Source organism: Sylvia atricapilla, chromosome 3, assembly GCF_009819655.1.
Source record: "Sylvia atricapilla isolate bSylAtr1 chromosome 3, bSylAtr1.pri, whole genome shotgun sequence".
In the NCBI taxonomy this organism is placed as follows: domain Eukaryota; kingdom Metazoa; phylum Chordata; class Aves; order Passeriformes; family Sylviidae; genus Sylvia; species Sylvia atricapilla.
This window is the reverse complement of record NC_089142.1, coordinates 106,103,979-106,116,411: the sequence shown is the minus strand read 5'-3', so window position 1 is coordinate 106,116,411 and position 12,433 is coordinate 106,103,979. Positions and strand designations below refer to the sequence as shown.

General features: G+C 47.6%; 1 protein-coding gene across 3 annotated transcripts in view; it reads right to left on the bottom strand.

Moving 5' to 3' along the window:
* TASP1 (taspase 1) overlaps window positions 1–3,841 on the bottom strand; it is a 79,289-nt gene extending 75,448 nt beyond the window's left edge. For 2 of the 3 annotated variants that reach the window (XM_066316521.1, XM_066316523.1), the window contains exons 1-2: window positions 3,786–3,841; window positions 953–1,170 (exon numbers count right to left, since the gene is read on the bottom strand). In XM_066316521.1, the coding sequence (XP_066172618.1) occupies window positions 953–1,091 (139 nt within the window). In that variant the 5' untranslated portion in view covers window positions 1,092–1,170; window positions 3,786–3,841. Of the gene's footprint in view, window positions 1–952; window positions 1,171–1,281; window positions 1,365–3,785 lie in introns of those variants that run through there. The other variant, XM_066316522.1, reaches the window with a different exon arrangement.
* Between the last annotated feature and the right edge of the window lie 8,592 nt (window positions 3,842–12,433).

Below are 12,433 nucleotides of genomic sequence, written 5' to 3'. Positions count from 1 at the left end.
TGCTCACCTTTAGGAATATTAGTTTTGAGAAACCCTAACAAAATAAGCTTTAACACTAATACCAAAGTGACCCAGTAAAGGACACTATATTGAGCAATTTCATTTGCTCTTAAAATAGAACACCAGGGTCATTGAACATGAACTCAATAAATAATTTGAGGTTTGGAGTTGTTTTTTCAACCTTAATGACTTTATAAAGCAAGTAATATGTTGGCTTCTCAAATATTTTAGGCATGACCAGGCCACTTTCCTCTATTTCACCTCATGTACTCACCCGGATGCTCAAAACATATACACACCCAGATATAAGCATTGTTCACATTCACAATTCATAGTAATTCAATAAAGAAGCTATGAGAGAAGAATTTATGAGCAAGACACACATAACACATAATTTTTGTATCAAATCTGAGCAGAGTGGAAAGAAGAAACAGTAACTCACTAAAACACGAACTAGATAAAAAAATAGACTTGGAAGAAAAATGTTAGAAGGGTATAAAGAGTTCTGCAACAAACAGCCCAAGGAGATTTCAAAGGTCTTAGCTGGACTGTCCTCATGGACAAGCTAGACAAGAAACCATCAGTAATGAAACAACTGTATTTGATCCTTCCATAGATAAAGAAACAGATGAAATATCTCCCTCAATTTGCAGGTTTGCCAAGCTTAGCAGACAATTGCAGAATGTGACATTTTATAGCCATTTAAATTTAGAGGTTTTCTTTGTCAGGGAGAACAAAAATACCATCCAGAACACCCAAATAGCTACATTTTGATTATGAGTTTCCAGTGCAACTTCCAATTAAACTCCCCATTCCAAGACTTGCACACGAGTTAATGTCACTTTATCAGCACACTAGTAGCCCAAAGAAAGCATAAAATTTTTGTTGGTATTTAGTTTGATATCAAAATATGCATTATTTCCATTGCAGCTGTTCTGCTTCCATATCTTACCTGCATGGACAAGCACAAATCCCACTCGTTTCCCTCTTTGGGTCTGCTTTGTTTCGGGCTCTTTGACCACCACTTTTACAGCTGTAACCTGAGATGATTTGGAAGGTAACACTTCTACTGAACTTAGCCCCTTCTCCATGATCACACATTGGGATCACCATCTTCTACTGGGAAGGAGCACACTTCCATTCAAAAAGAAACTCTGGAGAGAAATCATCCTAAAACCAGATGAGAGGTATAAGTTAGACAATGATTTCAAGAGATGAATTTCACACAAGTAACCTCAGAAAGAACTTCTGGGAGAGAGGTTTGAACCAAGGGGAACACACCTCTCCACAGCAGGGCTTCCAACTTCTTCCCTAGCCAACAGCATCAATGAGACCTAAAATAATCGAAGTCCATGCTGCAAGCTGAAAGCACCACAGCATAACTTGAACCTAATGATAGTGCCAGATACTGGAAGGAATTGTTAATAGAAGTTTTGCTTTCCATGGTGTCCTGTTTTCTAACAATACAACTAATCTCTCCACCCATCACATCTAACTAGCACATGAGGAACCCTTTAAAACATCTCTTCCTTTCTTTTGCAGGGAATACCTGTTTAAGATCCCATAATGAACTCCTGTTCTTCTATACTGTTTCATCCCATCTCCTTCTAATTCCCCACTAACGTGCAGCAGGAAATAATAAAAAATAAATAAATAAATAAATAAAAAAAATAACAACAAAGGGCTCCTGCAACAAAACCAAGTAATCCTAAAACAGTCAAATAATATTTGTCTGGGTAAGTAGAATTACCATGATTACTAGTGAACCACAACTTGTTTAAGTCAAGCTCAAATAATTCAGTAACTATACTGGTTTTGATGGTTACCCTCGTGATGTTAAGAAAAACAGTGTTTATAGAAAGCTAATGGAAATATTGTCAGTACTGTCTGGCACATGAAACAAAAAAGTAAAAATGAAGAATGATGTATTTATCAGCAATTGCCAAACCACCTCTCTGTATTTACTGAGCCCTTATCCCCAGCTTATTACATATTAATCCTGACACAAAACCATTTGTCCAATTCAGCAGGTAAGATAGAAACAGTGACATTCTACACATTGAATTACTTAAGGAAGTGAAAAGCACATAGTATTAATGCAGAAATGGAGAAAACCTCTGTATTACATTAGGAAAGTTTATATATTAGGAATCAGATGAATTTTAAGCTCTCTTCCAATCCAAACCATTCTCAAACTCTACACCCCTATATTCCAGTATAATGTCCACCACTCCTACCATCTCAAAGAGGACTCTGTAAGCCACGACCACTGGAAGGTGCACAGAAGTAGAAAAATGAGATGTTTAATGCATAAGACTTAAACCACTGACTTTGCAAACACTATATAGCTTACTCCAGCAATTAAATACCACTCCATTTAAAAGGCCCAAACTATGCAAATGATGTTTGGCAAGATTCAGCACTGCCACAGAACAAACCCACTATTTAACTATTTTTTTCATAATAAGAATCAGCACAGCTCTGGAGGAAGTTATTTATTTACCATCATTTCTTCTTAAAAGCTAAACATACCTAGTAATCTTCATACATTTACTTACCAAAATTAAATATGAACTTCTTCTTATAATTATATTTGCCCTGATACAAAAAGAAAGGTCACTACAATATACAGGCTCTACAGAGAGAAAGAGTGTTTATGGATTACATCCAACTGTAATGGTCACTTGAAAACGCTCCAGTGCTAAAATTAAAGTTCACTGCATTTACTTCCTTTTCACCAATAATAGTAAAGAAAGCTCCAGCAAAGTGCTCCTCTTTGCTGCATCTTGTTACACCCTACGGAAAGTCACTCCTGCAACAAGGGCACGGCACAGACTTTGGTAAAGGGACAGAGGAGCAAGTAAGGAATTTAAACTCTCCCAGGAATGGAAGAAATAGTGGTGGCAGGGAAAGCAATAACGACGATAAAATGGCTTTTGAAAATTAAGATGGAGATGTCACCTTAAGACTTAGTAGCAGTGTAACTGCAGGCTGAAAATCCTAATGAGGTCTTTGCAGCTGGGTGTAAGGATGTGTTTATGTCTACAGAGAGCATACAGGCAACCCTCCCTCTCGTTTGCTTCCGCTTCTATCTAACACTTCCTCCACACCAACTCCATCTTCGCAAACCCCTCCCATCTCAAATTGGTCAAGTCTTTCCACATTCAATTCACAAACCTGCTGCTTCCACTTGTTAAGACCCAACTTTTCCCTTTCGAGCCTCTTCTAGTATTTGTCAGTTCTCCCTCCCGCCTGTCATACTCCCACCGCTCCTGACTTCATTCCTCCCTGCTACACATGCCCTGCTCTCCATCTGCACAGCGGCGGAAAAGGTGGGAGAACACACAGCAGCGTGCCTGCTGGAGAACAGGAACCGAAACGATTTCACCGAGACAGCCAATGAATGCCGTGACCGCAGTGCAAAAGTAACTTGGACTGCCGAACGGGGCCGGGAGGAGCACAAACACGCGCGAGGGTGAGGCCGGGGCAGCCCGTCCCGCCCGGGTGCGGCCGCAGCGCCCCGAGCCCCTCAGGGCCCGCCGCTCCCGCGCCTCCACCGCGGCCCCGGCACCCGTGACGTCACACTGGCCGTGACGTCACGCGGTGCAGCCCCCGCCGCCGGACGCGCGGACCGCCCGAGCCCGCGCGCGGTCGCCTCGCGGCGCTGCCCGTTCCAGGCCCGTTCCCGGCCCGCGCAGCCCCGCGGGCAGGACGCGCGGGAGACGCCGTGCCGGGGGAAGCGGGAGCGGCGGCTCGGGGCAGCCCCACGACAGCGCCGCACTCACCCTGCACCGCCGCCATCCGGGACCGCCCGCCCGCCCGTTGCCTCGGTGAGCATGAGGCGTCCCGCCCCCGCCCCGCGCCCATTGGCCGGGCCGCGCCCGGCGGCCGGAAGTGGCGATGCCGTTGATTGACGTTCCGCAGGGCCAATGGCGCGCGGGGCGGGCATGGCGGGGCCGGGCCCGGAGAGCGCTCCCCGGTCCGCTCCGGCGCTGCCGCTCCATCGCTGCCGCTCCATCGCCGCCGGCCGCCGGGCACGGCCTCCCGGCAAAGCAGCACAACTCCACAGATGCCACCTGTGTCTCAAGGGGGTGGATAGCGACCTCCGGTGTTGTTACCGTGCGCCCCAGGGTAATAGATATGCATCTCATATCAATATACGTATTTATCGTATCGATATACATATCATAGAATATGTAATGTACCTTTATATCTATGCAATATACATATATATAATATATATCATGCACTATACAATGTACAAATATAAAAATATGCTACCTACCTGTATATTATATCAATACACATATTTCTATCCATATGCAGACAGAGTCTATCAATATACATATATATCTTCCAATATGCAATACATTTATGTCAACATACAATATAACATATATCATTGATATATATCATGCAATATGCAATGTACATATATTAATATGCAATATACATATGTATCATATCACTATACATATATATAACACAGTAAGCACTGTATAATACAATACACAATATACAAATATATGGATATGCAGGATACATATATATCGAGACATGTGACTTCTGATAGCTGTCCAAAACTAAACTTACTGATTAAAAATACATATATTTCATAATAGACTTGCTAGGAAATTTTCACAACAATCAGATATTTTACATCTTTCTGCTTCAATTAATGAGCATTTGACTATCGTGTTCTGCTAGAGATACTAAGTTTTTATTAATTTCTGTCCACTTTGTTGAAGAGGTGACACATTGTTTCCTGAAGCTGCCTTCCCAGGATCAAGGACAGCTGTATATGAATCCCATTTCCATGATGCCTTCTCTGATGGTCACTATCATCAGTCCTGGGAACCAGCTATATATGTGTGAGACACTTCATTATCCCAGTCCACAATGTCCACTGTTCCCAAAGTCACTCCACACTTCCAGCCCCTTACTCCTCTTCTTTGTAGAACCATGAAATTAGTCCAGACGTCCTTATGGATTTACTTATATAGTAAATTTATTTTAGCTGACACCTAAAGTTCTCATTTGCAAAGCTCAGCCTTTTAAAGCTGAAACTCTAAAGCTTTGATTAGATCAAGACAAGGCTGTTCTGTTTGCAGAATTCACTTGATCTCTTGCTCAAGCTCCACCACATGATGTGAAAGGATGTATATTGTACAAAAGATTATCCTGACCCCTCTAGATTAAGTAGATTTTTAACTGCTCAGTTTTGTTTTCCTAGAAGTAAGCCCAGTATGTAGCTTATTGCACTGGTTCCTGCAACAGCGGACAGTATCATTCCTTCTTTGCAGACAAGCTGTTTGGCCCGCTTCAGCCAAACTACAATTTTTGCAAATGAAATTTCTGTGGCACCTCTTTGACAATGAATTAATTCACTGCTAATAAAAGCCGTCTTTCTAAGTAAACAATTTTAATAATAAAAAGCTGTATGAGTAATCATGCAGTATATTTCTCCGTTTCCTAGCAGATGTCGTCTCCATCAGAGAAAATCGCTGCCTCCTCGTCTAAGTCCTTCCACACTTGGCTGTTCCTTCCCCTCTGGAGCACGTTCCCCCGCAGGCAGCGCTGCCGCAGGTGCCTCAGGAGGCTCCTGACGGAGGCAGAGTTCTCCTCCCGGCCGCCGATCCCCTCGTCCCGGAGGCAGCAGGTCCTCGGCCAGGCCGGGCGCGTCCGGCCCTTCTCCTGCAGACACAGGGCGGGGGCGATGGAAGGGGCGGAGGGGCCGCGGGGGCCGCTCGGGTTCTCCCGGGGAACGTGGGAGAACATTCCTGGGCCGCCCCGGCTGCGGGCCGTGCGGAGAACGCCTCGGGCGGGTTCCGTCCCGTTCTGGCGGCTCAGCCCGTGCCCGTTCCTCCCGGGAGGAGGGGGCTGAGCCCTGTCTCTGGGCTCGGGGCCGGGCAGAGGCAGAGGAGCCCCGGTGCCTGGCCGGGCTCCGCTCTCCGCGGGGGCCGGCGCTCCTCACCCGTGGCGCTGGAGCTGCCGGGCCCCGGCACCGTCCCAGCTGCCCGGTCCCCGTCCCTCACCTCTCCGCGCCGCCTCTGCGCTGTTCTCCGCAGGCCGCGGCCGAGGCACAGCGCGGCGAGCAGCAGGGACAGGGCTGAGAAGGCGCGGCAGTGCGGCCGCACGGAGCACGGGCCGGCGCTGCCCGAGCCGGGCTCCGGCCGCCGCACGTCCCGGGCCGGCACGGGCAGCCGCGCCGCGCTGCTGCGGGAACGGCCCCGAGCTGCGGCCGTGCCGGGGAGCAGCGAGGCCACGCACAGCCCCAGCAGCAGCGAGAGCCCCGGGCGGAGCACGGCGGGGCTGCCGAGGGACGGGCTGCGGGCCCTGACCCCGAGCGGAGCCCGCGGGCAGCGAGCGAGGTGGTGGCATCGGCTGCGATGTCACAAGGCTGTTGCCTGGCAGCCAGAGCGTCTGAGTGAGTGGCTGTTCTGTCTTACTCTGCCATTGCATTTGAAAAATGAAGATAGAGATGCCACTTAAACACTAACTAGGAGCATAGCTCCAGGCTGAGAACCCTAATTATGGCTTTGCATATATTTGTGTCTCAGGATATATTTATTTTTACGTATGGTTGGCTTATCTCAGTAATTTCATAACACTTCCTCCTCATCAGGTCAATTTGGTCAAACCACTTCCATCTCAAAATATTATTCACGTCCATTTGCATTTCATTTAGGAAACTGCTGCTTCCACTTCGTAAGATCACATTGGACCAATCCTTTCACTATCAAACTTCTCCTAGAATCTATCAGTTCTTCTTCCTGGCTGTCATACTTTCATCAGTCCTGATCTTGACCCTCCTTGTCATACAGTTTGCTGCTCTACATCTGTATAGCTAATGAAACAATAGTGGAGGAATACACAGTAATGTGACGCCTGAAGAACGTGAACAAAAAAGATTTGAAGACTTGGGGGTGCTGGTGTCTGAGAGGCTGGACATGATGTGGCAATGTGCTCTGGCAGCCCAGACACCAACCCTGTTCCAGGCTGCATCCAAAGCCCTGTGGGCAGTAGGTGAGGGGAATTCTGCCCCTCTGGTGTGACCCCAGTGTCACTGTTAGGGAGACCAAAGAACAAAGCAGGCAGCGGAAAGGTCAGCAGGAAAGCTCTCCACTTTATTTTTCTGGCTCCATCTTACATACATTTTGACAAGCAAGCCAAAGATTGGCTGCACAGGTAGCCACCTCTTTGATCTCGTTGGTGAACATCACCATCAATCATCTTTCTCCTCCCAGAGGAGAAATATGTAAACGAAGTAGATATATTCTAAAAATATGCAGCGTTTTCTTGAAGCTGTGTGAGAACAAAATGTAAACGGTGAAAAGCAGGGAAACTTGAGGCAACACCCCACCTGCAGAGCTGTGTCCACATCTGGGACCCAGCACAGGGAGCACATGGAGCTGTAGGAGTGAGGCCAGAAGAAGCCACCAAGATGATCAGAGGAATGGAGCAGCTCTCCGTGAGGAAAGGCTGAGAGATTTGGGGTTATTCAGCCTGGGGAAGGCTCAGGGGTGACCAAAACTGTGGCCTTCCAGTATCTGAAGGGCGCCTACAAGAAAGATGGAAAAGGACTGTTCACTAGAGCATGAATAGGACAACGGGGAATGGCTTCCAACTGACAGAGAGTATGTTTAGATTAAATATTAGAAGGAAGTTCGGAGCTGTGAGGGTGCTGAGGCACTGGCACAGGTTGCCCAGAGAAGCTGTTCATGTTCATCCCTTAAAGTGGTCAGGGCCAGGCTGGATGGAGCTCTGAGCAACCTGGTCTCCTGGAAGGTGCCCAAAGCCCTGACTGCACTGCAAAAGTAACTTTGAATCCTGAGCAGGCGCCGGGAGAAAGACAACCACACGCGAGGGCCACGCCGAGGCACCAGGAGCCTCTCAGCCGCTCGAAGCCCGGCAGGGAGCGGCCGTGGAGCGAGCGGAGCGCAGGGGCGGGCAGGGCCCGACACTGCCGTGTCCGTGCCCCTTCCCCGGCGGGTTCAGGTCCCACACCGCGAGCCCCGCCCCGGGCCGACTGAGGAGCCCCGGGTAGCTTGAGGAGCCCCGGGCCGGCTGAGGAGCCCCGCGCGGACTGAGGAGCCCGGAGCGGACTGAGGAGCCCTGAGCGGACCGAGGAGCCCGGAGCGGACCGAGGAGCCCCGGAGCGGGCTGAGGAGCCCGGAGCGGACTGAGGAGCCCCGGAGCGGGCTGAGGAGCTCGGAGCGGGCCGAGGAGCCCCGGGCGGGCCGAGGAGCCCCGGGCGGGCTGAGGAGCCCCGGGTAGCTTGAGGAGCCCCGGGCGGGCTGAGGAGCCCCGGGCGGGCCGAGGAGCCCGAAGCGGGCCGAGGAGCCCCGGAGCGGGCCGAGGAGCCCCGGGCGGGCTGAGGAGCCCCGGGCGGGCCGAGGAGCCCGAAGCGGGCCGAGGAGCCCGAAGCGGGCCGAGGAGCCCCGGGCCGACTGAGGAGCCCCGGGCGGACTGAGGAGCCCGGAGCGGACTGAGGAGCCCCGGAGCGGGCCGAGGAGCCCCGGAGCGGGCCGAGGAGCCCCGGAGCGGGCCGAGGAGCCCCGGGCGGGCCGAGGAGCCCCGGGCGGGCCGAGGAGCCCGAAGCGGGCCGAGGAGCCCGAAGCGGGCCGAGGAGCCCCGGGCCGACTGAGGAGCCCCGGGCGGACTGAGGAGCCCGGAGCGGACTGAGGAGCCCCGGAGCGGGCTGAGGAGCCCCGGGTAGCTTGATGAGCCCCGGAGCAGGCTGAGGAGCCCCGGGCGCCGCTTCCTCCCGCCGCCCGCCCCGTGACGTCACCCGGAGCGGCCCGTGACGTCACCGCGAGCGGCTGCGCGCGGCCGCCTGGCGGCGCTGCCCTCAGAGCCCTCAGCGCCCTCAGGAGATCGCCCGCCCGACTTCAGCTTTTAAAGGGAATTCTGACAAATTATGTTTCGTCAGCACTTGCTGTTACGAATGACAGTACAATACTGGCTTTCGCATTTTTATATCTGCTTTTGCGTGTTGCCGTTGATCACAAGTACTTTGATACAGTACAATTTACAATTCCTTTTAGCTGCTCGTTAGTATAATATAGTCTATCAGTTTATGTAGGCACCATATAACCTATATAAATTATAGCGTGATAAATAGATAATCATAAGCCTTGGCGAAATACAAAAATGGAGACTATGTAATGTTAAAATGCTTTGATGTAACTAACTCAGAAAATAGTGTAAAACAATTATGTTTCTCACATTTGCAATCTGGCCTCTCCAAGTGATAAGACAACACTGACAAAAACCAGAGCGCCAGAGAAGAATTTTATCAGGGAGAGAGTGAAACAACAAGATAGAACCACAAGAAGAAATAAAATATATTGACCTAATCTACAAGATGTTATGCAGATAAGTCAAAAGTTAAAACCAAACCAGAAAAATCCCTAAAACATTAAAAAACTCGCAAAAATGTTTGAATAATGTATAAACTCATAAATATGTATGTATCCCCAGTAATGTGACAATGCATAGAGAACATTATTTTAAGTTAAGGGTGTATTCATTTGTCAATCACCAAAAACACCCCAGTGCTGGATATTGTTCCTTTATCCCTTATTAAAATTTTCTAAAAATTCCAGAAAGATTTTCTAAAACTTCTAGAAAGCTAACTTTGTTTTCCACACTTACGATAGGACTTTTTAATAAACACCAATTTCATCCACTAGCCAAAATACATTTCATAGCAGATAATAACTAGTAACAGATTGCTTACACTTCTTGCCATCATCAAGAGAAGCACCATTTGTGGTGAACAGAGGTTATATTGTGTATTAATTAGCAGGAACTTGCACCAAACTGGCAAGAACCAAACAAAGGATCATGGAATCATGGAATGGTTTGGGTTGGATGGAGCCTTTAAAGAACATCTAGTTCAAGCCCTCCTGCTGTGCACAGGGAAATCTGGAAACTAACTTTTTCACCCCCAGATTTTATTCCATATCCACCACATCCTAATCGCTCTACAGAGGATCTCCCCCAGGAATTCAGATGGCTCCTTCCTGGCCTGCCTAATAGTCACAGAAAACCTTTCTATGGCTTTTTTTCCCCATTCAAAATGTGCTTCCACTTTTGTATCATTGACTTCTTTTTTTTCAAAGACCAGCCTTACGTTTTTTTAACAATGCAAAATATGTCAGGGACAAATGCAACTCTTTTTCAACACCAGTTTTTGGCACACAAAACTATGTGGCTTTTGGAGAGCAGCTTTTGTCTTCCACATTACCAGGTGCTTCCTATTCTGTTGGACAAAACTACAAGGAAATAACATGCAATCCACAAACCCTCAGGAAATCTTTGGCCACCTTTCACAGATTTTAACCTGAGGGCCAAATCCCAGTTGCGAGTTGCGTTGTTGCCTTATATTATTTTTCTTTTGTTTTATTTAAAGCCTCTGTAATTCTTGACAGTGCTGAAGTGAAACAAGGAGGTTCCTCAGAGTATATGTTTTGCTTCTCGGATGGCAATAGGTACATTTGAGCTAGGACAGGCTGATTTGAGGAGAAAGGAGGGTGTTGTGGAAGTGTTGCAATGCACTTCCCTTGTGGCTGCAGCCCTTCCTCGATGCACAGCACTGGCCACCGCCAAGAAAACTTTGATTTGACCTCGTGCATTCACCTCTCTGTCCTCAGTAAGGTCCTATGCACCCTCTGCCTCCCATTTTCCCTCTCTGTGTCCAGCTGTAATGTCTGTGGCTCAGAAAGGGACAGCACAGGTGTCTGACTCTCACCTACACATATTTTGACTTGACCTGACTGTCAAATCTCCTTGAAGCTGGCAATAGGTTCAAGTTAGGAAGGTCATACTGACTGACAATATCACAGAGCCCTTTGTTCCTTAGGGGGCAAGCTAAAGCCTTGTCAATGTTTGCTCCTATACAATCATCCAGAACTGGATTTCAAATCCAAATATCTGTTTTCACTTGTTCTTTGATGTCTTTATTTAACTTGTCCTCTGCTGCTGGTGACAGTTTTCAAACTGGCCAAATATTTCCTGTGTTTTTTTCCTAGTTTCTGGTCCTTACTCTTCTGTGGATTTGTGTTGCTCTCCAATAAAAAGGTGATCTCAATCTGTAAATCGTTCCTCAGCATTCAGGTTTGAAGTGACAGGTTTTCTTTATTCCTTTTACAAAGATTCCGGCTGTGTTTTAAAGCCTATGGGGGTTTTTTTGTTCTATTTCTTCTTGATTATTTTAGATTTCTTCTTCGTCTTTGTCTTTTGCAGCACACTCTACTAGTTCTACTTCCTAATATGATAAAGAGCTTATCTGCTCCTTTAATTTATTCTGGATAAAAGTGGCCATTGAAGTTCTTAGACTTCAGTGAGGTTTCACAAAAGATGTTCCAGGCAAGAAATACCTGAACCTTTGGTTTGGGAGGTTTCAGTGCTTTCAGACACCTGTTAAGGACTAAGGTGCTGGGAAAGGGCAGTAGAAGAGGAGAAGACTCACATCCCTTTTCTATCCCTTTTAACCCAGGTGAGAGGACACCCTAAAACAATCAATTAAAGACAACTTTAATGCTTTACTGAAGGATTTGTCTGGAAAGTTGCCACGAGGAAAAGAGGAAAAAAAAAACCAAAAAAGGCAAGTACATAGAAATACAGCCCTATATGAACCATTCCAGCTTCTACAGTCAACAGGAAAAGAAGCTGAATGCACCAGCAAATACAAACAGGAACTGTTATCTGGATGATGGCATGCAAGAGGAGAATAGCAACTGAAGGCTGGAATCAATCCACTCAAACACCACATCATTAATCCCCCTGAAAGACTGGCTGATCCTGGCAGGTAGCATAAAAAAAGCCTGCACGCTTCTCCAGGCATGCTTGTTGCTTCCTCTCCTTGTGAAGAGGCCCCTTCTTTGACTTTCAGCCAGTAAAATAATGTTTTTTCCAGATAATGAGCTACTTCAGATGAGGAAAATACTTCTAGCATCCTGGACCTGTCTATTTAGCATTCCACATACTCCCCACTGCTCAACACCCACACATGATTATTTCCAACGCTCGTTCCATTGCGGCTCAGAGAGCTCTGACTCGGTGTGACTGCGATCTGTCAGCCAGCTTTTTCAGGTGGGCCAAAGCACAAGACACGGGACTTTTGAGAAATGCAGCTTCAAAAAAATCTGTGCATCACTCGTTGCCAAAACAACCACAAGTAGTAAATCCCTGCAAGGTTTTGTCTTTATTCCTTGAAAAGTGAGTTAAATGTGTACAGGGTACGTACTGGCCACTCATCTCCCAATGACAGCTACAGGAAATCAGGAAGCCAAGACTTGCAGAAAAGTGGTTTTCAGAATCAAAGAACATTTTTCTTCATGCCCACAAAGTATGGTGCAGGTTTAAATATGACAATTTAAAAATACTTATTTTGGCAGAACAGGTCAAGTTGGCAACTAAGTAATTT